At 42.3% G+C, this 27,956-nt stretch overlaps 2 protein-coding genes across 6 annotated transcripts in view; one reads left to right on the top strand and one right to left on the bottom strand.

Moving 5' to 3' along the window:
- Nucleotides 1–486: 486 nt before the first annotated feature.
- On the bottom strand, nucleotides 487–20,353 carry NPHS2 (NPHS2 stomatin family member, podocin). 2 transcript variants are annotated; one of them, XM_058539959.1, is made up of 8 exons: nucleotides 19,993–20,353; nucleotides 16,528–16,631; nucleotides 11,835–11,907; nucleotides 10,096–10,178; nucleotides 6,867–7,070; nucleotides 4,231–4,286; nucleotides 2,789–2,867; nucleotides 488–1,600 (listed from the first exon to the last, which is right to left on the bottom strand). In XM_058539959.1, exons 1-8 carry the CDS (start codon nucleotides 20,264–20,266, stop codon nucleotides 1,322–1,324), a joined length of 1,152 nt encoding a protein of 383 aa, XP_058395942.1. In that variant the 5' UTR covers nucleotides 20,267–20,353; the 3' UTR covers nucleotides 488–1,321. The 2 variants fall into 2 exon arrangements, with proteins under 2 accessions (XP_058395943.1, XP_058395942.1); XM_058539960.1 differs by lacking the exons at nucleotides 2,789–2,867; nucleotides 4,231–4,286 and having other exon boundaries at nucleotides 487–1,600.
- A 6,386-nt stretch (nucleotides 20,354–26,739) lies between these two features.
- Nucleotides 26,740–27,956, top strand: part of TDRD5 (tudor domain containing 5) — a 102,977-nt gene continuing 101,760 nt past the window's right edge. For all 4 annotated transcript variants that reach the window (XM_058539949.1, XM_058539947.1, XM_058539946.1 and 1 more), the window contains exon 1: nucleotides 26,740–26,891. The gene's annotated coding sequence lies outside the window, so the exon portion shown is untranslated. The remainder of the gene's footprint in view (nucleotides 26,892–27,956) is intronic.

The following is a 27,956-nucleotide window of genomic DNA, read 5'->3' as shown; positions in this document are numbered from 1 at the left end:
ATGGGCTAACATCCGTAAACAAAAACCCTTTATGGGTGTTTTTATGCAAAATGTTTCAAGTTCCCACTAGGGCTAGCAGGAAGACATCTCCAATATAAAATAATAACATCAGATAACATGAAGAGTAAAGAGGGGGTTTGAAGGACAGAAAATCACCCAATAGTGAGGCAGTGGCGATAGTTACCATCATTTCTCTCTGTACCAGCAACACGGAAATTCCCGTTGTAAGTAGCATGTAAGTAACATGATTATTTTAGTCATATTTTTGTAATGTTAGTAATGTTTTATATGTTATTGATTTTTTTAAGTTTATAGAGGATCTGCTATATACCTTAGTATGCTTTCTTATTTACTTGGCTAATTTTTTCCTGTAGATATGTATTTCTAATTGTATAATGCAAGTTAATGGAAAATAAGACTGAAATGATATTATAGGAATGTATTCATATTAGGGAATATCTGTACAAGAAAAGAATACTTCAGGGCATGTATAGATCACATAATGTTATTACTGTTTGAAAAATAAGCAAGCTGGTAAATTCTATACTGAAAATACATCAGCTCCATACTTATAGTGATGCTTCCTCAGATTTTAAGCAACACGTGTCAGATAAATGTTTTTGTCCTTTTCTTTCTCTGTTTAGGAAAGGAGTCTCCACAAAAAGAATTCCTTTTAAATTCTTTAATTAAGTGTAAATTTTATATCCAGCCCAAGTACATCTCTTTTTCTTTCATTCACTCAGGAACATTTAAGTGTCACTATGGTGCAACTATCAGGGTTAGGTGCGAGGAATGTGGGGTGGAGTGTACAAGGTTGAGTGTGGTTGGGGGAAAATGACTAAGACGTGCCTTTGAGGAGTTCATAGCACTGTTGGAGAGAAGCCTGCATCTTAAGTCCAGGATTTCAACAGAGTGTGATAAGCACAATGATGGGGCATATAGAAAGGGCCATGGGAGCAGCAAAAAACCTTGCCAAAGGGGCCAGAGGGCATACAGCAAAAGGACATTTGAACTATGTTTTCAGAAGTCAAAATTTAGCCACATATAGACTCAAAATTCTTTCCAAAGTAGAATGTTAGCTAAAGCTCTTTCCTGCAATTACTCTGATTAGATGATCCACCTAAACTTGTTACATGGCCTCTCTGTCATTACGTCATCTTCAGTCTTCTCACGTATGTTGCCGCATTGTGACTGCGTGCATTCCAAGGGCATTCCATATGGCAACCAAAGAGAGGGCAGGAAGGGAGGTCGGAGGGCCTCACTCAGGGATGTGGCTGTTAGGTGGCAGGCCCCTTTACAGTCACATTATCCCTGGCTCCTCCTATAACATGGGAGAGTCTTTCTTTTTAGGATTCAGTGGCTCAACAGGTTTGGAAGGATTTGGGAAAGGGATGCTTCCTTGGGTTCTGTTGCTGGGAGAAGACAGGAAATTTAGCAAGTCAAATGGCAAAGGTAAAACCACCGTGGAAGGTTTCTCTGTGGACAAGGATTGAAGGGTGTGGAGGTATCGAAGCTGAACAGCGGCTGGAGTGCCTGATAGAATCTCAGCTGCCATCCTCAGGGATTCCGAGGCAGCCTTCTCCCCTTCTGCAGCAATCATCTAGAGAACAGATGTCAAGAAAAGCAAAGGAATTTTTCTTCTTTGCTCCATGAAGGTTTAATCACTATTCAGTGAGACTCAACCAACAAGTACTGAGCATCTACTATGTGACAGGCGCTGTTAAGCACAGAACAGGCTGTCTTCTTTCTCAAGATCTTGATCTAGGGAGACGGATTATACTGTTAATTGTAATTTAGGGAAGAATTTGTTAAGGGCCATGGCAGGTATAGATGAAGTGTTAGGGGAGTTATTAATTATGTCTAGTGGGCCTTGAAAGATTAGTAGGATTTTGCCATATAGAGAAAAGGTTGGCCGGCATTCCAGGTGAAGACACGGAATCCTGAAAGAATGCTTCCCAAATCGGGTTAGCATTTCAGAAGTCAGAGCGCCAAGTTCACCACCCAAATGCCACTTGAAAGTGGGCAAAGAGGACTAGACTCAGAGATCTAGAAGCAACTCTGACCAGAGGACCACCTTCCTTGCTTCCTCCTCCCCAATGCTCCAAAGTTATCAACTGTCTTATGTTTTGGGGTTTTTTCTTCACCTACTTTCTGCTCTTTAAAAGAAATTTGCCTCCTCTTCAGTCTTCATTTTCTTCTTCCCAATACCCCATCCCACCCACATCTCAATCCTTAGGAGCTGCTGGCAGCCACATCTTCGCTTCTCACTGGCCTGCCTGAGTAGAGGCTATGAGTAGCACAGCCTTCTCTTGGCTCTGGCATTGAGGGAATTGGGCCCTGATCATGGTTGTCCCTTCAGAGCTTGTGCAGGGCTAGGGATTCAGGTCTAGGTGTCATTTACCTAAAGGTGACAGGTGACTGATATTATCCAGGGAAAGATGCCAGCACGATAGAGGAGGGATGAAGTGCGAGGAGATGCATTTTCGGAGAGACAGTGAGTGAAAGACTCAAGGAGGAGGTGGTCACTGTTATCAATAGTCTCAGAGAGGGGGTGTAAGAGGAAAAGAGATGTTGCATTAGTCAGTTAGGAGGCTCTTAACACCCTTTAAGAGAGCAATTTTAATCGAGTTGTGGGGAGAGGCACAAGCCAGATTCTTCCCAGTGCCCGGAGGAGTGGGCGGTGGGAAGGCAAAGGGCAAATGCTCTCTGTGAGCAGGCCTTTTGGATGCTCCAGTGCTCCTCGAAGAGCAGCCGCGGGGGGAGGACGGCCTGCTCAGTGCTGGCTCACCCGCACTTTGGCCTGTCTCTGCGCTTCGGCTTCCACAGCCAGTGAGTGCTGAAGCCCGGCTGGCAGCCGCACATCCTTACTGAAAAAGAAAGAACACGCGGGCAGGTGGATACGCAGCACCGCTTTTGGCAGCCAGAGCTTTCATGCAGACCTGCCACCTCCTCTGCTGTTTTCTCCTGATGCGTAGGAAACTCTGATTCAACAGAGTGTGCCGTCCCTAGACCTCTGGGTAGATGTGGGCAGAGGGGGGCGTCTCAAGGGTCAGGGCCTCAAAGGCAGATTTTTACTATCACTGATGCTACAGCAGAGCTGTGGTTTTCTATTTACAAGTAAAACAAATTTTGTGTGTTATGTATCATGTATTATGTATTATGTTGATTTTTCCCCACTTAAAGTTTCTAAATCCCAGTTATTACAGTTGAATAATGAAAAACAGCTTTGAAGAGCCATACTATTAATAATAAGAATAAGGGAAGTAATCTAAATTTATAAAAGAGAATTGATTTTGAAAAGGATAGAACTGACCAAATAAGAACAATACTTAATATATTGCATAAAAGATACAAAATTGTACTTTTATCCTGATTTTATCTATGAAAAATACATAGAAAACAATTTGGCAGTTCTTCACAAAGTTAAATACAGAGTTACCATATGATCCAGTAATTCCACTCCTAGGTATATAATCAAGAGAACTGAAAATACGTTCACACAAAAACTTGCACATGAATGTTCATTGCAGCATTATTCATAATAGCCCCCAAATGGAAACAAACCAAACGTCCATCACTGATGAGCAGATAAACAAAATGTGGTGTAGCCACACAATGGAATATTATTCAACCATAAAAAGGAATGAAGTACTGATTCATGCTACACCATGGATGAACCTTGAAAACATTATGTTAAGTGAAAGAAGCCAGACACCCAAGGCCACATATTATATGATTGTATTTATATGAAATGTCCAGAATAGCCAAATCCAGAGAGACAGAGAGTAGATTAGTGGGTGTCAGGGGCTGGCGGGTGAGGGGGCAATGAGGAGTGCCTGCTTAATGGGTGCAGGCTTTCTTTTTGGGGTGATGAAAATGTTCTGGAATTAGATGGTCGTGATGGTTGCACCACCCTGTGAATATACTAAAAACTACTGAGTTGTACTTTAAAACGGTTAAAATGGTGAGTTTTATGTTATGTGACTTTTATCTTAAAAAAAGATATTTTTAAATGCACAGAGAGAAAACGTGAAAGTAATTTGCCCAAATGTTACGATGGTTGCGTCATGGCCATGAGGTCATAGGTAATTTTTTTCTCTTTTTTCCAAATTTATGCTAATATGGCTATGGTGCTCATTTAATGAAAATAATTTTTCAAACAAAAATTTTAAATGAAACCAAAATATTTCCCTTTATCATATTGTTCTTCTTGGTTAATTTCCTACCCACATTTCTGTTCTCTCCACTTTGATTCCCCAAATACAGGTCACTGAATCCAGGGCGACCTGTGGAGGGAAGAGTTAAGAAGTCAGTGAGAACAGCCAGGTGGGAGCAGAGCCTCCCGTGCACTGATGGCCATTGTTCTGTATGGAGAAAGCACATTGCTTTTGAAAGGACATTACTTCCCCGTTTTGTTTTAACATCACGGTGCCTTGCAAAGAGTTGTTTTAAATTGCACAGTGCTACTCGATAAATATTTGTGGAATTAAAGATGATGTGGTAGGCTGAATAATAACTCCCATAGACATCCATGTCTAATCCCTAGAACCTGTGAATGTTACCCAAAAGGGACTTTGCAGATGTGATTAAGTTAAAGGATTTTAAAATGAGGAGATTATCCTAGATCTTCCCAGTGGGCCCTGAATGCAATCACAAGTGTGTTTATAAGAGAGAAGCGGAGGGAGATCTGACCACAGAAGAGGAGAGGGTGGTGTGATGATGGAAGCAGAGATTGGAGTGATGTGCTTTGAAGATGGAGGAAGGGGTCACAAGCTAAAGAATGCAGGCCATTGCTAGAAGCTGAAGAAGGCCAGGAAACAGATTCTTCTCTCAAAACCTTCAGAAGGAACCAGCCCTGCTGACACCTTGACTTTGGCCCAGTGAAACTGATTTTGGACTTCTGGCCTTCAAAACTGTAAGAGATTAAATTGGTGTTGTTTTAGCCACTGAGTTTGTGGTAATTTGCTACAGGAGCAATAGAAAATAATGCAGATGGTGTATTTGTTGAATCTGTTTTAAAATGCATTTATGAGAGAACCAGAGTTTCTAGTCTCTCTCCCAGATGGCTTTCATTTACAGGTGATTCCTCTTCCTTCCTGTTGGTGGCATCCGTTTCCCCAACTTCCCAGTCCCAGGAGGGGGAAGAAAATGAACTGTGGGTTCTGGAAAAGAGGGGCAAGACTTGGAGCTCAGCATATGGACTCATACATTTTTCCTTTTTAACTTATCTCTGATGATTTCCTAGTGGCTAGATAAATAGTTAGCTTAGTGCATTAAGAACCCTGAGAAGACTAATTTGGGGGTTGGTGAGAGAAAGGAATTTTGAAAAAGATGCCACAGAGGAGGTGGCATCTTAAAGAACAAACACGATTTTGCTTGTGGGGAAATGGGAAGTATTCCATGCAGAGGAAATAGCCTAAGAGGCTATTTGGAAGCATAAAAGTGCTGAACGCTGGAGAAACACCAAGTAGGCTGGAGTATTAGATACAGTGGGGGAAGGACAATGAGAGGTGAGGCTACCACAGTTGGGTCATTTATTCACTCATCCAAAAAACATCTGGCAGCTGTTCAACAAGCCATGTGCCAGGTGCTAAGGACAAAGAGATGAATAAAATATGACCCCTGCCAATGTGGAGTTCATAATTGGGGAAGACAAATGTATAAATACATAGATTATAATTCAATGTAACAAAGGCAAGCTTGGATGTCAAGAGTCTGGACCCTATTGTTTATCCTTTAGAGGGGAGGGATGAACAGGATGAGAGGCTGAAGGGGGACGGACGGGGAGCACACTTGAGTGGTTTTTAAATTCCAGAGCAGCAACTCCTGTGTGTGCTTCTTGTTCTAACATTTTCTTCTTTTTGGCTTCTCTTGTTTCCTGAGTTCTTCCCTTTTCCATCAGGATGCTAATCACAGTTTTATCAGCAACAAGTTGGACAAGTCACAAATATTTGGGAACTTTGTTTTCTCAGATTAGTGACTGCTCAGGCCCCATCAAGCACAATCATTATCAATGCCTTTGATTCTTAGATCCTTCTAGTGGAGGTTCTCCTTTCAGCTAGACTTGATTTTGTAACCTCCTAACTCAATTCTGGGCCTGAGTGCTCCATGGCCTCAATGACAGGCTCCATCACTAGTGGTAATTGCCACTTGACTGGCCGGCTGCCTGGAATCCTGCTTTGTTCTCACCTCTCTTCTGAATACCTTTGCCAACTCATCTTGGTGAGAATCAAAGATGCCTACGCTGGCCGCGGGAGAGGTTGCTAAGCGTGCTGCCTGCGGGCTAGAGGAGGCTGCTTGTGAGGCAGTTCTTGCTATTCTCCTCCTCCTGTCATCCAAATCAATTAAATCTAGATGATTGCTTGGGTAATTAATCATGTCAGGGTCTGTGACATCTTACTAACTCTTTTGATCTGAAAGTCTTATTTGACTTTGTCTTATCATTTGTCTTATTTATTTGTCTTATCATTATTTAACTTGCTTATTTCCCAACTAGACTGTAAGCTCCCAGGAACCATTCCCTATCATCTTTGTAGACCACCAGCCCCTCCTGTCCAGCCCCACCACCCCTGCCAGCTCCCACTCTCACCACTTTGTGCTATGTGAGCACTTTACAATGAGTCTAAAGCCACTGGGTAGGGTTGAGAGCAAAAACTGTGCCAATGACTGAGTAATCAGCACCAGATTGGTGACTATGATTGGCTCAGGGTCGATTTGGCAACCTCTTACTTAGCTATCAGCTCCTTAAGGGATGGCCCCTTCAGCAGTGAATGCCTGGCACGTGGAAGATTCAATAACGGCCAATGAGGAAATGAAAAAAAGATAGAGATATTTCAACATATTCGACGTTAAGTTTATCTAAGTACCTTTACATCTTGGGCAATGCTTTTCCTCTCCAGAAGAATTTCAGTGAGGGATCGATGTGCCAGGAGACGCTTCATGGTGGTTTGCACAAGGAATTGGACAGCTTTGGACACGTGAGCAAGACTCCTTAGGAGAAGAGAGGCATTTTCCATTCGGTAGTAGCAGACGGCATCTATCTCCATTATAAACATGTCTTTGGTCACAACCTAGGCAGAAAAGAAAGTTTGGATGACAGACCTGTTTCTTGGACTCCTTTCCCATGTGGGCACAGAGGAGCTAAATGTGTTCAAAGGGAATTTTCCCAGAGTAGGATTATAGCAAGAAAAAAGAGTAGTTGGCTCACCCTTGATTCAAAATTGACATGGTTTTGAAGATTATAGAGTTTTTATTAAATACACTAAAGAACTCGCAATTTAATCCTGTTGCAAATCCTTTTGTAAAAAAATCAGGAATAATTTTCTTATATGAAAGCATTCAGTTAATTGTCTATCAGGTCTTTTTAAACTGACGCCAGAAAAATGTGCTAAGAGAGAAGCACATTCTGGGAAACAAGCACTCTCCCGTTTTGCTTGCTGGGTGTACACTAGAGGGCAGATTGGTGACACACACCAAAAGCCCTAAAAGATGCCTGTTCTCGACATTTCCATTTTTAGACACTTATCACAAGGACATATTTTAAGGATTTAGCTGCAAGGATGTTATTCACAGTGTTGCAATAAGAAATTGGAAATAATATCAACCATAGGGAATTATAACTTGTAATACATCCATACAATGAAATGCTATGTGTCCACTTAAAATAAGGGGGTAGGAACATAGCTAATACATGAAGAGATGATCACAACAGATTGTTGAGTGAAAAAAGGCGTTACAAAAAAGTATGTAGGGTATGATATATATACCTGTCCGTAAACATAACCACACACATAGAAAAGTCTGAAAGGATATACTCCAATATATCGACACCTATCTATAGGTAATAAGATTAGGGGCAAATTTTATTTCTTCCTTTTTTACATTTATTATCTAAAATAAGACTTTTTAAAAATACATAATTTCTATTTACATTTCTATTTACCCACAGGAAGAGTGAGAAAGAATTTCAAACTGAAAGCGGAAGACAACATAGGAAAGGCTTATAAATCTGAATTACTAATAATCTAGATGTTGTCTTTACTTTTCTTTTAACTGTTAATTGTGGTAATCAAATTTGTCATCTTAACCTTTTTTTTGTATGTGTGAAGCAGATCAGCCCTGAGCTAACATCCGATGCCAATCCTCCTCTCTCTCTCTCTTTTTTTTTTTTTTGCTGAGGAAGATTGGCCCTGGGCTAACATCTGTGCCCATCTTCCTCTACTTTATATGGGATGCCACCACAGCATGGCCTGACAAGCGGTGTGTCGGTGTGCACCTGGGATCCGAACCTGTGAACCCCGGGCTGCCACAGCGGAGCATGCGCACCTAACCGCTTGTGCCACTGGGTCAGCTCCTCATCTTAACCATTTTTAACGTACAATTCAGTAGTGTTAAGTACATTCAAATTATAGTGCAACTAGTCTCCAGAGCTATTTTCATCTTGCAAAACTGAAACCCATTAAACAACAACTCCTTTATTCCTCCCTCCAACTCCTGCAACCACCATTCTACTTTTTGTCTCTATGAATTTGACTACTGTAGGTACCTCATATAAGTGGAATCATACAGCATTTGTCTTTTTGTGACTGGCTTATTTCACTTAGCATAATGTTCTCAAGGTTTATCCATGATGTAGCATATGTCAGAATTTCCTTCCTTTTTAAGGCTGAATAATATTCTATTGTAGGTATATACCACATTTTCTTTATCCATTCAGCTACTGATGGACACTTGGGTTGCTTTCACCTCTTGGCTATTGTGAATAATGCTGCTATGAACATAGGTGTGCAAATATCTCTTCAAAACCTTGCTTTCCATTCTTTAGGGTATAAATGCAGAAGTGGAATTGCTGGATCAAATGGTAATTCTATTTTTAATTTTTTTTGTGTGTGAGGAAGATTAGCCCTGGGCTGACATCCGTGCCCACATTCCTCTACTTTATACGTGGGACATATATCAGCATGGCTTGATAAGCAGTGCATAGGTCTGCGCCCGGGATCCAAACCTGCAAACCTCGGGCCACTGAAGCAGAGCATGCAAACTTCACTACACCACCAGGCTGGCCCCTATTTTTAATTTTTTGAGGAACAACTGTACTGTTTTTCTACAGCAGCTGCACCATTTTACATTCCCACCAATGGTGTACAAGGGTCCCAATTTCTCTACATTTTCGCCAACACTTGTTATTTTTTGGTTTGTTTTTTTTTCTTTATAGTAGCCATCCTAATAGGTGTGAGGTGATATCTGATGGTGGTTTTGATTTGCATTTCTCTAGTGATTAGTGGTGTTGAACATCTCTTTATGTGTCCGTTGGCTATTTGTATATCTTCTTTGCAGAAATGTCTATTCAAGTCTGTATTAGTCAGGGCTCTCCAGAAAAATAGAATCATTAGGGTGTGTGTGTGTGTGTGTGAAGAGTGGGGGAGAGGGAGAGAGAGAGAGAAAGAGATTTAAAGAAATTGGCTTACATTGTAGAGCCTGACAAATCCAAAATCTTCAGGATAGGCCAACAGGCTGAAAACCCAAGGAAGAGCTGAGACTGCAGCTAGAGTCTAAGAGCAGTCTGCTGGCAGAATTCCCTCCTCCTCAATGGGAGGTTAGTATTTTTCTTAAGGCCTTCAACATATTGGATGAGGCCCACCCACATTATGGAGGATAATCTGCTATAAATCAGTAGATTTAAATATTAATCTTATCTAAAAAATACCTTCACAGCAACATCCAGATAATTTGACCAAATGTCTGGGTACCATAGCTTACCCAAGTTGACACATAAAATTAACCATCACAAAGTCCTTTGCCCACTTTTAATTGGGTTGTTTGCTTTCTTGTTCTTGAGTTATAAGATTTCTTTATATATTCCGGATATTAACCTCTTATGAGATATATTATTTGAAAATATTTTCTTACATTCCATAGGTTGCCTGTTCCTTCTGTTGACTATGTCCTTTGAGGCACAGGAGTTTTTAAGTTTGATGTAGTCCATATCTCTACTTTCCTTTTCTACTTTTGAGCTTAAATAGTCATTTTGTCCTGGATGAGAATTGGTAGCTCAGCCAAATGTAGACAGGAAGCAAAATCCATCATTTGGCTTACCTCATGAAAAGGTATCTCCAAGGTTTGGAGACGAAGGTCAACCTTGTGGTAGGTGTCCAGGCAGGGCAAAAAGAAGAAAAGACCTACAGGATGGGGAGGGAGAAGTGACAGGTGAATGGCTAGCATGCAGACTGTTTGAGGTTCACCTTTTTGGGGTCAGGTTGCACACGGCCTTGCTTTTCTTAGCCTCCAACTACACAGACTATTGGGCACTACCTCCACCCCTATAGTGTGTTTTTTGTTGCTAAGGTTACCATATAATTTGTTGTTCAATCTGGCACACTTTTGAAAGTAAAAGGAGAATACTATTACAACTTACTCCAGGACAATAGGCATAAACATTGATTATCCCCAGTAAAATGGGCCATATGGTCACCTTGGTCATGGTGCTGACCCCTCCAGATCTTGTGTTACATGACTGTCTCCTTCACTAGATTTGAACTCCCTAACAAGAGTATCCTATGCACTATTGTTAGCTCTAGTGCCTGATTTAGTGCCTTTTAGGTGCTCTGTAAAATTATTTTTGAATTCTTCTATGTACCAAGGTGATAAACTTTAGAGCCAGCAACCTCCATGTGGTATTTCTTAAAATGTGAGCCCCAGAGGTAATCAGAATAGCAATATCATGATACCAGCCTTCTAGTTGGCTAGTTGTTTCTCATCCACCCAATGTAATGTACAGGGTCAATGTCAAATAAATATTTTTAGATTGATTTGAGATTTTCTGAGTGCCCTTTAGACACTGCGGGCTCCTGCAAGAGCCAAAGCTTTGTTGGAACCAGCAGCAACTCACAGAGCCCAGGATCTCTCTAAAGATCAGCCCAATTACTAGCCCTTTCTAGCTCCAATCAAGAAGTATGCCGAAAACTAGAATCAGAACAGACAGTCCTGTCCTGGAACACAGGGTCTGGTTCTACTTTTGTGTGGACCCATCTGTTGGTTCTGAATCTTCAAACTCTGATTTGTATCTTCTAGTTTGATCTCTATTCTCTACCATTTTCTGTAAACCTAGCTTGGAACTTGGACCCTTTCCAATAGATGCACAGTGACACTCTGCTCCTTCTCATGCCTTCCTGGCTAACTTGGATGTCCAAACCCCAACTACTAGACTTTTCCGACAAACCATACTTCTATCTGTGCCCCATAATCAGATTGGACCTCTGGACATCAACTCCACTAGACTTTAAGGTCCTAGAGATCAGAAACCATGTCTCATTCATCCATCTTCAGATCTCCTGTAGTTATACAGTATAGTATCTGAAACACAAGTAGTGCTCAGTCTATGTTTCTTAAATTCCACCAACTGAAGGCCAATTTGTTACTTGGATGCTGAACTTTGCCTATTTCCCATGGTTTGGTCTGACCACCTGGACTCTGAACTAGCTCAGCTTTGCTCTGAGAATTCACAAATTCTAGCAGAGAATTTGCTCTGAGAATTAACTGAGCATACACACTTCCTACTCAAACCAGTGGCTGGCCCTGGGTCCTAAGCCTACTTGCTACTCCAGCCCGCCTGGCCCTGGCATTTGGCCCTCTGCACCCATCCTCTCTCTTGGTCCCTGTTGACCTGGTAGTAATGCTCTCTGAAGAATTTCTTAATAACCTGTGTTACGAGTAACAGATTGGAAAATGAAGATATCATGAATCAAGTTGCTTCATGTAATCTGAGGTCCATGTTACAAATATGCATGGATTGAAGAAATTGGCGAGTCTATAGGGGTGAAAAAGGTATTTCTTACCAGGGCCTTTGGCTCTTCCAGGAAGCAGATGTCCCAGTCGGAATATAATTACTCTCTCATACTCCTGTACAACCTAAAAAGAAATTTAATACTTTTGAATCACTTCAAGAAAGAAAAAGAAAGTCTTCAAAAGGCCTTGGCATAAGAGTGATCCTAGGTATCAGAAATCTTTTGTTTTGAGAAGCAAGAAAAAATTTGTTAATACTTATGTTTCCAAAATCTACATTAAATAAGTATAGAATTTCAGAAACCAATGAAAAAGTATATTGGCCGTGTTAATTTTTGAGCCCATGGACAGAATTTTGATTAAAGAATCATGATTATCTAAAAAATAATGCTTCCACAATGTTCCCTAAGTCAAAGAAATTACAGCATGTTTATCATGGCATGTTTAATCTTGTATTTTACTGTGATTTCTGCATTATTAACTTTTATATGTATTGATCATTCCTATTTAACAGAAAGAGGGAGTATATTTTAATATCACTTCTTACATTTTGCTTCAAACTAGATTTCTTCTGAGGTTGCTTCAAAATGATTCAATTGGATTTTAATTTGTCAATTCTTATTGGTGATGTATTTAGAAAAATAGAGTGTTTCCTGAAAATGTGTAGAGCTATTTTTAAGTGACAAAAAAGGAGATTCTCTGTACAGAAATGTCTGTATATTAGACGAGAGATGGGAAAGTTACTACACACTACTTTAGAAATAAACTTCACTTTCTGGCCTGGTATCAGAATCTGGGTTCTACTGCTTGCTTATCATTATCATAGTTGGTCTGTTTATTTATATTTGTGCCCACCAGACTGTGAACTCCCTAACGATATGGAATTACTCATTTTTTCTCAGTGCCTAAAAAATGCCTGATACAAGGGGCCAGCCTGGTGGTGTAGTGGTTAAGTTCGTGTGCTCTGCTTCGGTGGCCTGGGGTTTGCAGCTTTGGATCCTGGGTGCAGACCTACACACTGCTCATTGGACCGACATATTGCTCATCAAGCCATGCTGAGGCGGTATCACATATACAAAATAGAGGAAGATGGGCACAGATGTTAGTTCAGGCCTAATCTTCCTCAGCAAAAAGAGGAAGACTGGCAACGGATGTTAGCTCGGGGCTGATCTTCCTCACCAAAGAAATAAAAAATTTAAAAATAAATAAATAAATAAACAAATATGCCTGATGCATAGTAAGTGTTCAATAAATATTTGTTGAATGAATGAAGAAATTATTTGTGACTGTAGACAAGTCTGTTTTCCTTCTTCATCCTCCCTCCACTTTAGAGAGCTCCATTGAATATAATTAGTCAAGTATGAAAATGTAATGAAGAGACCAAAAGTAACATATTTTGAAGTGTGCCTTTTTTTTTTCCTCCCCAAAGCCCCTGTACATAGTTATATATTATAGTTCTAAGTCCTTCTAGTTCTTCTATGTGAGCTACTGCCACTGCATGGCTACTGACAGATGAGCGGTGTGGTTCCACGCCTAGGAACCAAACCCGGGCCGGGAGCACACTGAACTTTAACCACTAGGTCATCAGGGCTGGCTCTGAAGTTGCTTCTTAAAGTAACAGGCTCCACTAACCCACTGTAAGTCCCTAGAGGTCAAGAATCATGTCTTGTTCATCCTTATGAGGTTTAGGACTCCTGTGCCTGAACACTGCCTTGCTAGTTGAAAAAATCAATGAGAAAGAATGACTGGGTTTGGTTCCTGGAACATGCCCCAGCCATTCCCAGTTTCTTGATTCCCTAGCATTTCTTGTTTCTTTTCTGCTTTTATTGGAAGAAACAATTCTTCCCAGAGACGAAGAGGAGTCTTACTCCTTCAAGACCTTGCTCAAATGTAACCATCTAGTTCAACTTTAGTGTCCTCTACCTAATTGGCTTCTCAGGGCTTACTCTTAAGTGATCAGGCCTGAGAGCCTTCTGCACAAACTGTGGCCGAGTCAGTGTTGCACCTTATGGCAGCCATGCAGGTGCTCAGATCACCCTTCAAGAAGAACCTGATGTCAACTATATGCTGTCTATAGAAGACACACTTCAGATTCAAAGATACAAATACGCTGAAAGCAAAAGGATGGAAAAATATATACCACACAAAGAGTAACCAAAAGAGAGCAGGAGTGGCTATACTGATATCAGACAAAATGGAGTTTAAAACAAACACACAAAAATGTTACTAGTGATGAAGGACATTGTATAATAATAAAAGGGTCAGTGCATTAGGAAAGTATAAGAATGATAAACATATATGCACCTAAAAATTTACCTCCAAAATACATGAAGCAAAAATCAAAGAAAAAGAATGTAGAAATAGACAATTCAACAATAATAGTTGGAGACTTTAATATCCCATTTTCAGTCATTGATAGAACAACTAGGCAGAAGATCAACAAGGAAACAGAAGACTTGAAGAAGACTATAAACAAACTAGACCTAACAGACATCTACACATAACTCCACCCAACAACAGTGGAATACACATTCTTCTCAAGCACACATGAAACATCTCTAGGATAGACCATATGATAGGCCATAAAACAAACCTCAATGAATTTAAAAGGATTGAAATCACACAAAGTATATTCTCTGATTACAATGGAATGAAATTAGAAATCAAGGAAACAAAGGAAATTTGGGAAACTCACAAATATATGGAAATTAAACAACACACTCTAAAATAACCAATGGGTCAAAGAAGAAATCACACAAAAAAAATAGAAAATACTTTGAGATGAATGAAAACAAAAACCAAAGATACCAAAACATATGGGATGCAACTAAAGCAGTGTTTAGAGGAAAATTTATAGCTGTAAATGCCTATAATAAAAAAAGAAGAAATATCTCAAAATAATACCCTAATCTTCTACCTTAAGACACTGGAAATTAAGTGCAAACTAAACCTAAAGCAAGCAGAAAGAAGAAAATAATAAAGATTAGAGTGGAAATAGATGCAATAGAAAATAGAAAAATAATAGAGAATATCAAGGAACCAAAAGTTGGTTCTTTGAAAAGATTAACAAAATTGACAAATATTTTGCTAGTTTGATCAAAAAAAGAGAGAAGAATCAAATTGCCAAATCAGGAATCAAAGAGGAATGACAGGGACATCACTATTGTCTTTACAGAAATAAAAAACATTATAAGAGAAAATACTATAAACCATATGCTAACACATTAGATAACTTGGATGAAATGGAAAAATTCCCGTAGAAACACAAACTACCAAAACTGATGCAAGAAGAAAAGGAAAAACTGAAAAGATCTAGAAGTAAAAGATTGAATCAGTAGTATTAAAGTTTCCCACAATAAAAGTCCAGGACCAGAGGGCTTCTCTGGTGGATTCTGCCAAACATTTAAAGAGGCAGTAATATCAGTTCTTTACAAATTCTCCCAAAAGATAGAAGAGCAGGGAAATCTTCCCAACTCATTCTCTGAGGCCAGTATTATCCTGATATCAAAACAAGACAGAGACATCACAACATAAGAAAACTACAGACCAATATCCCTTATGAATATAGATGCAAAAATCCTCAACCAATTACCAGCACCCTGAATCCAGCAACATGTAAAAAGGATTATGCACCATAACCAAGCGGGACTTATCCTAGGAATACATAGTTGGTTTAATTCAATGAACGTAATACACCATATCAATAGAATACAGGGCAAATACCACATGATCATCTCAATAGATGTAGAAAAAGCATTTGACAAAATCCAACACCGTTTCATGAAGAAGGAGAAGAAGAAGGAGGAGGAGAAGAAGGAGGAGTAGAGTAAGAAGAGCCCGCATGAGGAGTGCAATCAGCAATGGCCCCAGCAGCATCTGCAGTGTTCAGGCCGTGGACATGCTCTTCTCTGGCAGCTTCAGCCAATAACTAAGAATGGCAAGCGTACTAGGGCCTGGCCATTTCTGCCCATCGTGAAACCTCTCTATGAAGCAAACTTCGCTCAGGAGTTCCCTTTCAGGCTGGCCAAGACTTTTTTGGAGCTGCACCACAGTCTCAGGCTCTTTCTGTCCAATCCTTCCTTCCCCTTCTCATAGTACAGGTCAGACCTGCATCATTGTCTGAAGGCTTTCCCTGCCTCTTCTTGTTCTCTCTCCCCTTAATCTGTCACAGACAACGCCTCCCAATGAGTTCCTTGCACTTCTAATTCCTTCTTGGCATGTGCTTCCCAAACTGACACAGGTCTTCATTTACTTCAAGGACAGGCAAGTGTAACCACCTGTGGGCCAAAGATAATTGTCATTCATGGTCTACAGAAGCTGCCTGACAAGTTTTCCAGAAGTGTCAGAAGCGGAAGTAGACATCATGATCTCTTCTGGGCCCATCTTTGTGTTACAGAGTGCAGATGACCTAGACATAGCCCCTGTCCTGAAGGGGCTCTCAGTCTAAGGGAAGAGATCAGGTGTCAACAAATATTATACATATGGTAAGTGCTGGAATGGATGTGACAACAGAGCGACACAAGAGCACAACGAAGGGAAAGACAGTCTGGGAGAGTCAAGGAAGGCTTCACAGTTACTTTTGAGCAAGGTCTTCAAGGAGTAAGCGCTCTGCTGGAAGGTGAGTGGGAGTGAGGGCATTCCACGCAGAGCAGACAGCGTGTACCAAACTATAGAAGTAAGGGTGGACACGTTGCAGTCAGTGAGAGGTACCAGGAAATTACCTATTCGGTCCTCATGGAATCTCACCTTTATGCAGAACCAGACAGAAAAAGGGAAGGTCACGATGATGAAGAGCAGGGATATGAGGACAAGAAGCCACTCACAGGCCCCTAAACCAGAAGACTTGGTACCTTAAAAAAAAAAAAGCAAAAGAATAATTATATTGGAACTTCACCATATTCATTGACTAGCACTTGTTGGTCCAGTCCTCATTATTAGGGTCAGAGCAGTTTGTAGACACTGCTGGAAATATTAGAATGAGCTGGATATCAGAGTGGTCAGTTCACAGGACCTGGGGCATTGCCTGTGTGAAGGGCTATTTGGGTCTATGGAAGGTAGAGCGGGCTCCTGGAAAGGCAGTAGTGGGGTACATTGGAACAGGCACGGAATCTGGGCAGAATCTGGGTTCCAGTTCTTGTTCCACCATTTTCTGTCAAAGCAAGGCACATGACCTCTTCGAACCTCAGTTTCCTCTTCCTGGTGCTGATGTTAGTTTTGCGCTGGTGCAGCTTGCAAATCTGGCCTCTTCAAGTGATCTGCACATCAGTTTCATGATGACTTTTCCAGTTATTTCAGGCATGGAAATAAAATTTTCAGCCCTACCAATTAGTTATCCTCTTCCTTCCCATCCCTAACCTTTAGTCACCTTCTAGTCCTCTATGTGGTTTTTAAACTGACAAATAGAATTCCTTTGACCAGTATTCCAGTACCTGGAGATTAGAATTCTTGAGATTTACATAGCTATTACATTCAAATCATTTTCACTATCCACTTCTCCTTCCTTCCTACATTCAACAAATATTTATTGAGCACCTATATTGTGTCAGGCGCTATCCCAGGCCCTGAGGACACAACGTAAACAAGGCCATCAGAAGCTTGTGTTCTTGCGATTGACTTTCCCTGATACCATTTTGTTTATCACCCAAGCAACCTGGATGTTCTGCACTCCAGTTCCTTGTCACTTTTTTACAGACACTAATGAACTAACTTCACCCCCATATAGGTGATTTTCAAAGACTGTCTGGGAAGCCACATCCTAGTCCAAAGAAGGGGCTCAGTCCCATAAGATTAGTGCCATATAGCCTAGGGGTGTAGTAGGCCATACCATCCAGGTATGTGCAAGGACACCCTATGATGTTCGCACAATGATGAAATCATCCGACGACGCATTTCTCAGAATGTCTCCCCATCGTTAAGTGATGCATGACTGTACTGTGTACTATATCCCACTCCTAGAGCTCCCCAACGTTCATCAGTGTATTGAAGCTAAGAGAATTCCTGTAGTGAAGAAGCATTCTTAGCTTTGTTTAACCTAGTATTTCCCAGACATTTGACCAGGTAGTGTTTTCTCTAAGGAATTCATGTTCTATAGAATTTATTTCTCATGCAACCTACTTTGGGAAGTGCTGCTCTATCAACATCGTTAGTTTTTACAATATTCTTCCTTAAGGGCCATAACAGTGTTATTGCATATTTAATTAGTTTATAAATATATTTCATTTGCCAGAGGTAACTATGATAATTAAAAATAAATAAATGCACATACAGACAAAATTACATTTTATAAGTGAAGAAGGTCCTCAAAATTCCTTCATAGAGTAGTTAGGGAGGTGAGGAGAGAACTAATATCTATACCCAAAACCTAACTTGAAGCTTTACTCACAAAATATTATTCTCTTAGAATAAGTTCCTTGAATATCCAATTTGTTTAGGTTAAGTGAATAGTGAAACATTAGAAACATTAAATGTTAAAGCAAGAAGAGCCTTTAGATACATATAAGCCAAGAATGCCCATTTTGGTAAAGTGAAGCTCCTTTTCATTTCTCCCAAGTCTTAAGTAGCCTGGCTGTGGGAGTGTGGAGCTAAGTGCAGAGGAGGAGGGGATTTTGCTGCCTCTTGCTCTCTTTTCCTCCAGGAGCCACAGAAACCTCTCAGACAAAGGCTCAGCAAGGCTGCCTCGTCCTTAATGGGACTTCTCATCCATTGCTTGGGGTCTTGGGCTCTAGTCACTTTATAGCTGGAGAGACTGAGTGAACCCCGCCAAGGTGAAGCTACTTGCCCAAGGTCACAGCTGGTTGGTGGCAGTGCTGGGACCATGACCAGAAATCAGTGGCAGTGCCATGCAAGGATGGGCTTTTCAGTCAGACTGTCTTACTCTGGAATTCTGGTTTCTCCACTTCCTAGCTGTAGGTCTTGGGCAAGTCACTTAATTTCTCAGCATTTTTCCTCATCTGTGATGCGGGAATGATAATACTGAGTAAAACACCTAGTGTGTGCCTGGCACATAATAGGGGCTCCATAAATGGGGGCTCCCTTCCTTGCTTACCCCACCTATGTGGTCTGAAACACAATCCTTACAAGACCTTTAACCTCAGCATTACTGTAGCATTGAACCCAACAATGCTTTAATGATCAAAAGTTTCTGACTGATGAGAGGGCATCAATTAGGCAAACCAGCATTAACATGGTCCACAAACTATACCCCAGCTGCAGGAATCTTTCTCAAGTCATAGCTTTCAATGCTCCAGCATATACTGCATTGCTGGCAGACAGGAAATGTTAAAATTTCATAGCCAGCAGAAAGCAATATAACACATTTTCTTTATTTACTTTCCTTTAAACCTCCCTCATCCTACACTTAAGGAATTGTTTTCTTCCATTCATTATAAAAAGGATTGGAAGCAGATAAATTTGTTCTTAAGAGTTGCTTCACCTGCAGAAGCTAAAGAGACCCCTTTGCTGGTAATTCTCTCCTTTGGTCTAACTTTCCTCTTTGACCATGCAAGGCTTCTGCTCTCATTAAGTATGTTCTTTGCTGTAGGCTCTGTGCAAAGTGTCTGGGGTGTTTTATCTCATTTTATCCTCACAATCACCCTCTGAGGTCGGTGCTGTTGCTACCCCCATTTGATAGATGGTTAAGGCCCTGACTGTGATCACCTGGCTGGCTGCGATTTAAACTGGGGTCTGGCTTTTCTCTACTTGGCTCTGCTGCCTCTACTCTTCAGAAAGAATGACCATCCCAAAGAAAGTTTAAAATGCTTTTAGGTACGACTGAGGGGTGAGGATGAGTAGAGAAGAATAAGCTTCATAGTGGCCCAGACCCACCAGCTCACGCATGTCTTTACTGAAATTAGGTGCCCATATACTCTTCCATGGCCACCGAAACTAGCTGCATGGTTCCTTTTTCATGTTGATGAGTCCCCAACCTGGACCTCACTCCCTCCCACTTCCCATCCATGGCTGGACCCTGAAACTAACGGTACAGTATTTAGTTGATATTATTTGTATTTCTTCTGATGTATTTGGGTCTCCACCACTGTGGGGTCGGTGGGTCCTAACTCATGCCTTTTATTTCCTGGGACTCTGAGCAGGTCCAGCAGGCTGATCTCGGTGGCTCTCGGTGCAGTGACTCGTTGCACCTTATCTGACATTCCTCGGGTACCACTTGCAAAGGCCGCTCGCCCTCCCTGGTTCCTGACCTGCCCGCTGTACCTTCCTCCGGCCGCTCGCTCTCCAACAGCACCGCCACCTCTGTGCCCTCCTCGCCGGAGCCTCGGACCTCATCCACGTCCACCACGGTGGCTGCCGTCGCTGGGGGTTCCTCCGGGCTCCCCGCCCGCCCTACGCCTGGCCGCTCGCGCCCGGCATCCCGGCGCCCGCGGCCTCCGCCGCCCCTCTCGGCCTTCGCCCTCTTGTTCTCCTTGTGCGCGGACCCGCCGCCTCTCCCGGGGGCCTCCCTGGAGGAGCTCCGAGCCCTCCTCTCCATCCTCAGTGTGGCCTGTCCCGGGAGCGCGGTCCCTGAAGAGTCGCCGGCCGGGCTGTGGGGGCGTCCCGGGGAGGACCTTAATGACCGCGGGCGGGGGCGGGGCGGGGGCGGGCGCTCTGCTGCCGGGAAACCCGGGGGCTGTTTCCCGTAGGCGCTGTAGGCAGGGCCCACCACCGAGCCCGGCGCAGCCTGCAGCAGTGAGTGGGTGTGAGAGCCCGTGTCCGGATTCCTGATGTGTAAATGTGTTTCTATAGGCGGAGATTTGCGCCGGAAAGAAGATGCAGTTACCTAAAATACCACAGAGGCCCGCAAATCGCTGAAGGTGTGATGGCGCTTGGTTTTATGATTTGTAAACAGCGTAAGAAATAGGGTATGTGGTCCTCGTGTAATGCTAGAGCGTCTAAGGGGACACAAAAGGTCATCGAATTAGGGTAACTTTTTTGTGTGTGTGTGAGGAAGATCAGCCCTGAGCTAACATCCTTGCTAATCCTCCTCTTTTTGCTGAGGAAGACCGGATCTGAGCTAACATCCATTGCCAATCCTCCTCTTTTTTTTTTTCCCCCAAAGCCCCGGCAGATAGTTGTACATATAGTTGCACATCCTTCTAGTTGCTGTATGTGAGATGCGGCCTCAGCATGGCCGGAGAAGCGGTGCATCCGTGTGCACCGGGGATCCGAACCTGGGCCACCAGTAGCGGAGCGCGCGCACTTAACCGCCAAGCCACGGGCTGGCCCTAATTAGGGTAACTTTAAGGCAAAATTAGAAACTTCTCCCCACCCCTGTTACTCCCTTAGAATCTTCCCAACGGCGTCTTTCCCCTCTCCCCCTCATTATTTTATATGCTGGTCCTACTGTTCTGCTAATGCTTTAAGCAGTAATGATGTTGGCTGACTACTCCTGGGAGGATTTACATTTTAAAAGAGGTGAAGGAAAACTCGTTTAGACCTCTTTCCTCCCTCTCTCTCTCACATACACTCTCCCTTATTATTTATATATCTTCACTTTTATTAATTTGTTATTATTTTTACTAATGCTTAAGCCTGTCGATGATGCAATGCTTTTTGAAAATCATAGAAGGGAAGGGATCTGGTTTAACGTTTGTTTTTAGGAAAGGGACATTTTGTCCTTGGCTAGCCCTGTTCCCATGCTTCCCTGATGCAGACAGGAGTTTTGCTTTTCCAGGGTTCACGGGCCATGCTCCATCCAGCAGCAAACTGGGGGAGCTGCCCCACCCATTTCTGAGGAACTTGAAACATTGGATAGATTTCTCTTTTACTCTCTGTTAATAATGTTTCGCACTGAACGGGAGGTTGGTCTAGGTAACCCTTCAAACTCAGATTTATGATTCTACTCAAATAGCTCAGATCACATGATGGTAGAAATAAGGATCGCTTATTTTTTATTTTTCAGTATTTACTGAGTTCACCTTCAGTTCACAGAAACAAGTGATAGCTTTTTTACCTCTCAAAAACCTTATTAATGATTGAGGACCTGAAGTAACTAAGTGGGTCTGGAAAAACCATTCCGCTACCTTTCTTCCATATATTCCAAGTTAGGCCTTTGGGAATAAAGTAATCAGAAGATTAGTAATAAAGTAATTTAAATAAATTTGTTTTTTACTCTCTAAACCCGATTATTGCGAGGGCTACATAAGGGAGGGTCAACGTTTCCTCCAAGTGCCGGCCTGGATTAATAGCTCCTGCCTAGAGTACTACATTGAGAAAAATTCTGAAGCTGCATTTGGCCATAGAGGGAAAAGTATCATGATTACTTAACATTCACTCAAATTAATATTTGCTATTAAACATAGCTAGTTACTTGATCATCCTTTAGATTTTTCTGCTCATGAAAGCATAAAACCGTTTGTAGCATTTATTGATTTTTTTCTCAGCCTTTGATTGTTACAGATTAATTTGATCTAGAGTCCTAGCTATAGATTCTTAAACTAAAATTGTACCTCAGTTTTTACTCCAAGAATCAGCAGGATATCTGGCTAAATGATAGTCTCAAAAATGTACCCTGGAGGCTGGCCAGGTGGCATAATGGTTAAGTTCGTGCACTTGCTTTGGTGGCCCAGCGTTCATGGGTTTGGATCCTGGTCATGGACCTACGCACTGCTCATCAAGCCATGCTGTGGCAGCATCCCATATATAAAGTAGAAGAAGATGGGCACAAATATTAGCTCAGGGCCACTCTTCCTCAAGCAAAAAGGGGAGGATTGGCAACAGCTGTTAGCTCAGGGCCAGTCTTCCTAACAACAACAAAAAGTACCCTGTTTCCCAATAACATACAGGGATTTCTTGTAGGAGAAAAACTGATGAGAAAGGCTCTACTTGGTGTTGGAGCCCATGTTGGGCTCTTGTTCTCTGTCTCCTTTGCTGTGGGACCACTGACAAGTTATGTAATCGTGACTTCCTTTTCTATATCCTTATATAACAGTAATATAAGCACCTGCTTATAGCATGTCTGTTGGGATTAGGAATGACAATGACAGTGTGTGAGAAAGTGCATCACATTCCATGGCGGAAAGGTCAGCACTGCATCTCTGAAAGGTGGAGGAGTTGGGGAGTGCTGAGGCAGCAGCATGGGTCTAGCTGGCTGGCCTTGTCTGCTCTTATACTGATGTTGCTGTTTTCTTTTAAATTCCTTTTTAATTGAAAGTGTTGGTCATCCCTTGTTGAAAATGTTATATGTACACATTTTTAAACCCTGAATACTTTACTCCTTGTTTGGATTTGTTATGAGACTGACATCTGTGGGAGCAGGGTTCCTGGAAGAAGGGGAGGACCAATTAAAGTTGTTGACTTTTGAGTTTGTTGCCAAGACAAAAGGTCATGAAAGATTTCAAGGCTTTCTAAATTATTATACTTATTCCCATTTAGTATTTTGAAATTTTATATCCATATGGATAAATGAAGGATTGAATATTGATTTATATGAATTATTTAATGGAAAACCTGGAATTCATCGGCACCAGATAAAATTGCAAATCTTATCATTTTAGACCTGGCAGAAACTCACAGGGACCCATGAAATTTGACTTTCTCAATCTGTAGATGGCAGAGAGACCAACCAGGAGGGCACAGCAGTGCTCTAGGAAAGTGATGCTAATGAGAGCTGGATCTGAGGCTTTGGCAGTGGGGATGGCCTGGATTCAGGAAACATTTCTGAGGCAGAGAATCAACAGAATTTGGTGGCCACCTGGGGTTATAGAGGGGGAGTAGTGAGAGGATAGAAGACTTGAGAAAGATGGAGATTTCAACCTTTGTAGGCTGAGCAATTGGTCATAACTGCAGGCATCTCTGGCAGACCCACTTCCCCTAACTATACTGACCTGAAGCATCTTATGTTCCCACCTTCTTGGCCTGGAGATGCAATTGTCAGCTTTTTAGGTGCAGTGGTAAGATAAGACTGCCTTGACTTTTCTCTCATTAATTCACTCCGTAGATACTTAGCACCAACTATATGTTTAGCACTGCTCACTTCTGAGGATGTAAAGGGAGGACATGGTACATGCCCTGGAGGAACTCATAGTCTAACAGGGAGAAACAGATATGTAAACCGACAGATAGGTGTGATCAAGTGTATATGTTATGACAGAAGGATCTACGTAAGGGTTTCTCCACCTCAGCACTGTTGATATTTTGGACTGGATAATTCTTTGTTGTTGGGGGCTGTCCTGTGCATTATAGGATCTTTAGCAGCATCCCTGGCCTCTACCCACTAGATGCCATAGCACCCTACCCCCAGTTTTGATGACCAAAAGTGTCTTCTGACATTTTCAAGTGTCCCATGGGGGCAAAATCAGTCCTGGTTGAGAACCGCTGATCAATATGGTACCATGAGGACACAGAGGAGAAGGTAAGTAATTTAATTCTACCTGAGTGGAGTCAGAGGAGCCCCAGTTTGGGCCATATTAAGAAAACGGTGGGGCCGGCCCCGTGGCTTAGCGGTTAAGTGCGCACGCTCTGCTACTGGCGGCCCGGGTTCGGATCCCTGGCGCGCACCGACGCACCGCCTCTCTGGCCATGCTGAGGCGGTGTCCCACATACAGCAACTAGAAGGATGTGCAACTATGACATACAACTATCTACTGGGGCTTTGAGGAAAAAAGAAAAAGGAGGAGGATTGGCAATAGATGTTAGCTCAGAGCCGGTCTTCCTCAGCAAAAAGAGGAGGATTAGCATGGATGTTAGCTCAGGGCTGATCTTCCTCACAAAAAAAAAAGAAAGAAAGAAAAGGGTGGGTAATCCTCAGGTGGGCTTTAAGAACGGGTCTTCCATAAGAGGGAGCATTTCAAAAGATAGCACTTCAGTGGCTTGACAAATTAGCAAAAGAAGAGACCAGAGAGGTAGGCAGCCCAAGAAATGAAAAGCCCTTTATACCGTATAAGAGATGTAAAAATTTGGATTTTATCTTATAGGCAAAAGAAGCCATTGAAGCATTTTAAGCAGGGAATAATATGGTCAGATTTGCAATTTAGAAAAGTGCCTCTGTGGACAAGGTGGAAGGTTAATTGAAATGGAAAGAGGATGGAGGCAGAGAGACCAACGAGGAGGCTGTGGCAATAATCTAGGTGAGAGGGGGGAGATGAGTTGTGTTTAGAGGAAAAGGTGGTGACTCTCAGTACTCTCGTCAAAGTGACTGGGTGAATGGGGCTGGCATCCAACTGAGGGCGTACAAGAGAAGAAACAGATTTTGTTTAAAGGTGGGTGAGCACAATAAGTTCAGTGTCAGACATATTGAGGTAGCAGTGTCTATAGGATATCTGTCTGGAAATGCACAGTAGACAGTTGACTATTTAGATTTGAAGCTCAGGACAGATGGTGCTTCTGTGACCAAGATCTTGATCTTTCATCAGCTGCCACTTGTGGCCTCAGCTTCCTCTGCTGGGTCCTCAAGAGACACAGGCACAGACTCTCCAACCAACGTGCTCGTTGCTGCCTTGAGCTTTGGATTACCCCCTAACTGCTCCCCTCCCTGGCCAGTTGGGTTAGATGCTTTGTAGGCCCTGTAGGCTCTCTTGGCTCTTTCCCTTAGGACTTAAAAAGCAGATCAGGAATAAAGTCAGGTGGCCTGACCCTTGTCCCCGTTTCCTTAGGACTGCACTCTGGTTTTGACATTATAATCAAGGGCAGAGCTGGCCTAAGCCAGCCACTCCATACTTCTTTTACTCCTAGCCCCATCCTAGTGCCCACTCAGCCTTCGGGGATATGGCTGTTCCTTGATTTTTAGGTAATCTTCCTCCTCAAATCAGGAGGTATCCCCTGATTGCCACATGGGAGGGAAGACAGGGAACCACTGAAAGAGAACACAGCACATGGAAAAGTGATCATGGGCAGCTTTGGCTCAGTTACACTTCACTTTAGAATCTCTCTGTTCCCATCACTAAAGATACATTTCCTACTTCTGGTGGCACATGTGACCCTGGGGACTCTATTTTTTATGTTACCTGGTTCAGTATTGTGTTATGGAGGCGAAGGGGGGGAGAGGGAGATCCTCGAGCAGTGCTTCCAATCTTTTCCCATTATGGCGAACACAGAAAATGATACTATTTGAATGGCATACTGGGGCAAACTTGAAGGGATTTGAGGGTATCTGTATAGGGCTTGGTGAAAAAATGGTATTTTTGATATACAATCATGGTAAGAAAAATAAAATACAAAGTATTAGGGATTCAATATCAGTAAATTAAATTTGTATACAAATAAAATATTTCACAATTTAAGATAGAAACTTGAACTTGCTTCCACAAATACAAATTTTTTGTTTGAAATGGTTACCTGAAATTCCTAATCAAGACTTGTTTTTTTTTTTGGCAAGGAAGATTAGCCTTGAGCTAACATCTGTTGCCAATCCTCCTCTTTTTGCTGAGGAAGATTGGCCCTGGGCTAACATCTGTGCCCATCTTCCTCTACTTTATGTGTGGGATGCCACCACAGCATGGCTTGATAAGCGGTGCATAAGTACGTGCCTGGGATCCAAACCTGCAGACCCAGGGCTGCTGAAGGGGAATGAACTTAACGACTACGCCATCCGCCAGCCCCCGGAAATCAAGACTTTTTAATAAGCTCTTTATATTTTTGTTAGGGATGAGAAACGTGTTCACACAATTTAAAAAGTTTTATTTGTGTATTTATGTATTCATTTTCCAGCTTTCTTGAGGTATATTGACAAATAAAAATTGTATATATTTAAGGTGTACAATGTGATGATTTCGTATACGTATACATTGTGAAATGATTAAAAGTTTTTAAAACCACTTAAAAATTTACAACAGTGTGAACTTAAAAGGATCCAAGGAATCCATCAAGTGTAATTTTGATATTTCTTGTGATGATGTAAATGGATTTCAAATCTAATCAAACTTTTTCATAAAGAGTATTTCAAAATAATGAAACTTCAGGGAGCCCGGCACATGCACTAGTAACAGCAGTCGCAGCGTGGCTGGAGTGGAAGCTGCCGTAAGGGCAGGAACACGCGCGCAGCAGGAACCCCGCCCGGCTACCCCGGGCCTCGCTTTGTGCTGCGCAGCCTCCTTGCGCACCAGACCAAAACTTCACTCGCGCGTCCGAGTGGGGCGGAAGGAGATCCTTGGCGGAGCCCAGCGTCTTGCAACGGATCAGTGAGTGTTGAATGACTCTTATCTTGCTACCTGGAGGCCTGTGGGCATGCCCGCTGACCCCACTTGGTTGCCTTCTGGAAAGTCAGGGTGGAGGCTACTTTGGGCTGCAGGGCTCCCAGCACCTCCCCTCCCTTCAATCCGCAAGCTGCCTGGTGGGCTTAGAAAATGAGTATTAGACTGCCCACCTGTAATCTATTCATGGCACAAGCGGTGAGAAGCTGCTCTAGAGCGGTGATTCTCACTTTAGCAGGCACCTGGAGAGCTTGTTAAACCAGATTGCTGGACTCCACTCCCCTCCCCCGCCAGTTTTGATTCAGCAGGTCTGGGTGGGCCTGAGAATTTGCATTTCTAACAAGTCCAGGTTATGCTGCTGGTCTGGAGTCACGCTGAGAACCACTGTCACAGGTTAAACAAAAATGTTTTCTAAATACTCCATTTAAAGCAGCCCCTTCTCACTCCCTTACCCTGGTTTATTTTTCTTAAGAGCACTTACCATTACTTGACATTATATTTGCCTGCTTTTTGTTTGTCCTTGGTAAGGTCCAGGAGAACAGGAGCTTTGTTTTGCACACTCTTGTAGTCCCATCTTCTAGAACAGTGCCTGGCACTTAGTAGGAACTAAAAAGTATTTGTTGCTTGAGTGAACATGCCTTTTGGAAGGCATTAACCAAAGCTGAAACTGTGCGAGTGAAAAAGGACACTCAGGAAGAGAGGGGAAGAGGAAAGGAGAAGGGCCAAGGACAGACCCTGGGGTGCATGGACATTTACTGGAATAACAGAAATAGAAAGTAGAGCAGAAAGCTAGGAGCCAAGCCCATGCGTTAGCGTCATGGAAACCCACAGAGGAGAGATTTTCAAAAAGGGAGTAGACACCAAGAGTAAACAGCAGAGGTCATCTAAGATGAAAAGACTGAAAAGTCCTTAAGATTTGTCCACTAGAGCATTTCTCATTAATGATTTTGCTAAAAATAACTTAAGCTGTCCAGAGTAGCAAGCAGATTGCTTTAGATTGAGTAGTGAATGGTGGATGAAAAAGTGGGAAAAAATGAGTGTGGATTGTTTATT

The sequence above is a fragment of the Diceros bicornis genome, chromosome 4 (assembly GCF_020826845.1).
Source record: "Diceros bicornis minor isolate mBicDic1 chromosome 4, mDicBic1.mat.cur, whole genome shotgun sequence".
Taxonomy (NCBI): domain Eukaryota; kingdom Metazoa; phylum Chordata; class Mammalia; order Perissodactyla; family Rhinocerotidae; genus Diceros; species Diceros bicornis.
This window is presented reverse-complemented; position numbering and strand designations above follow the sequence as displayed.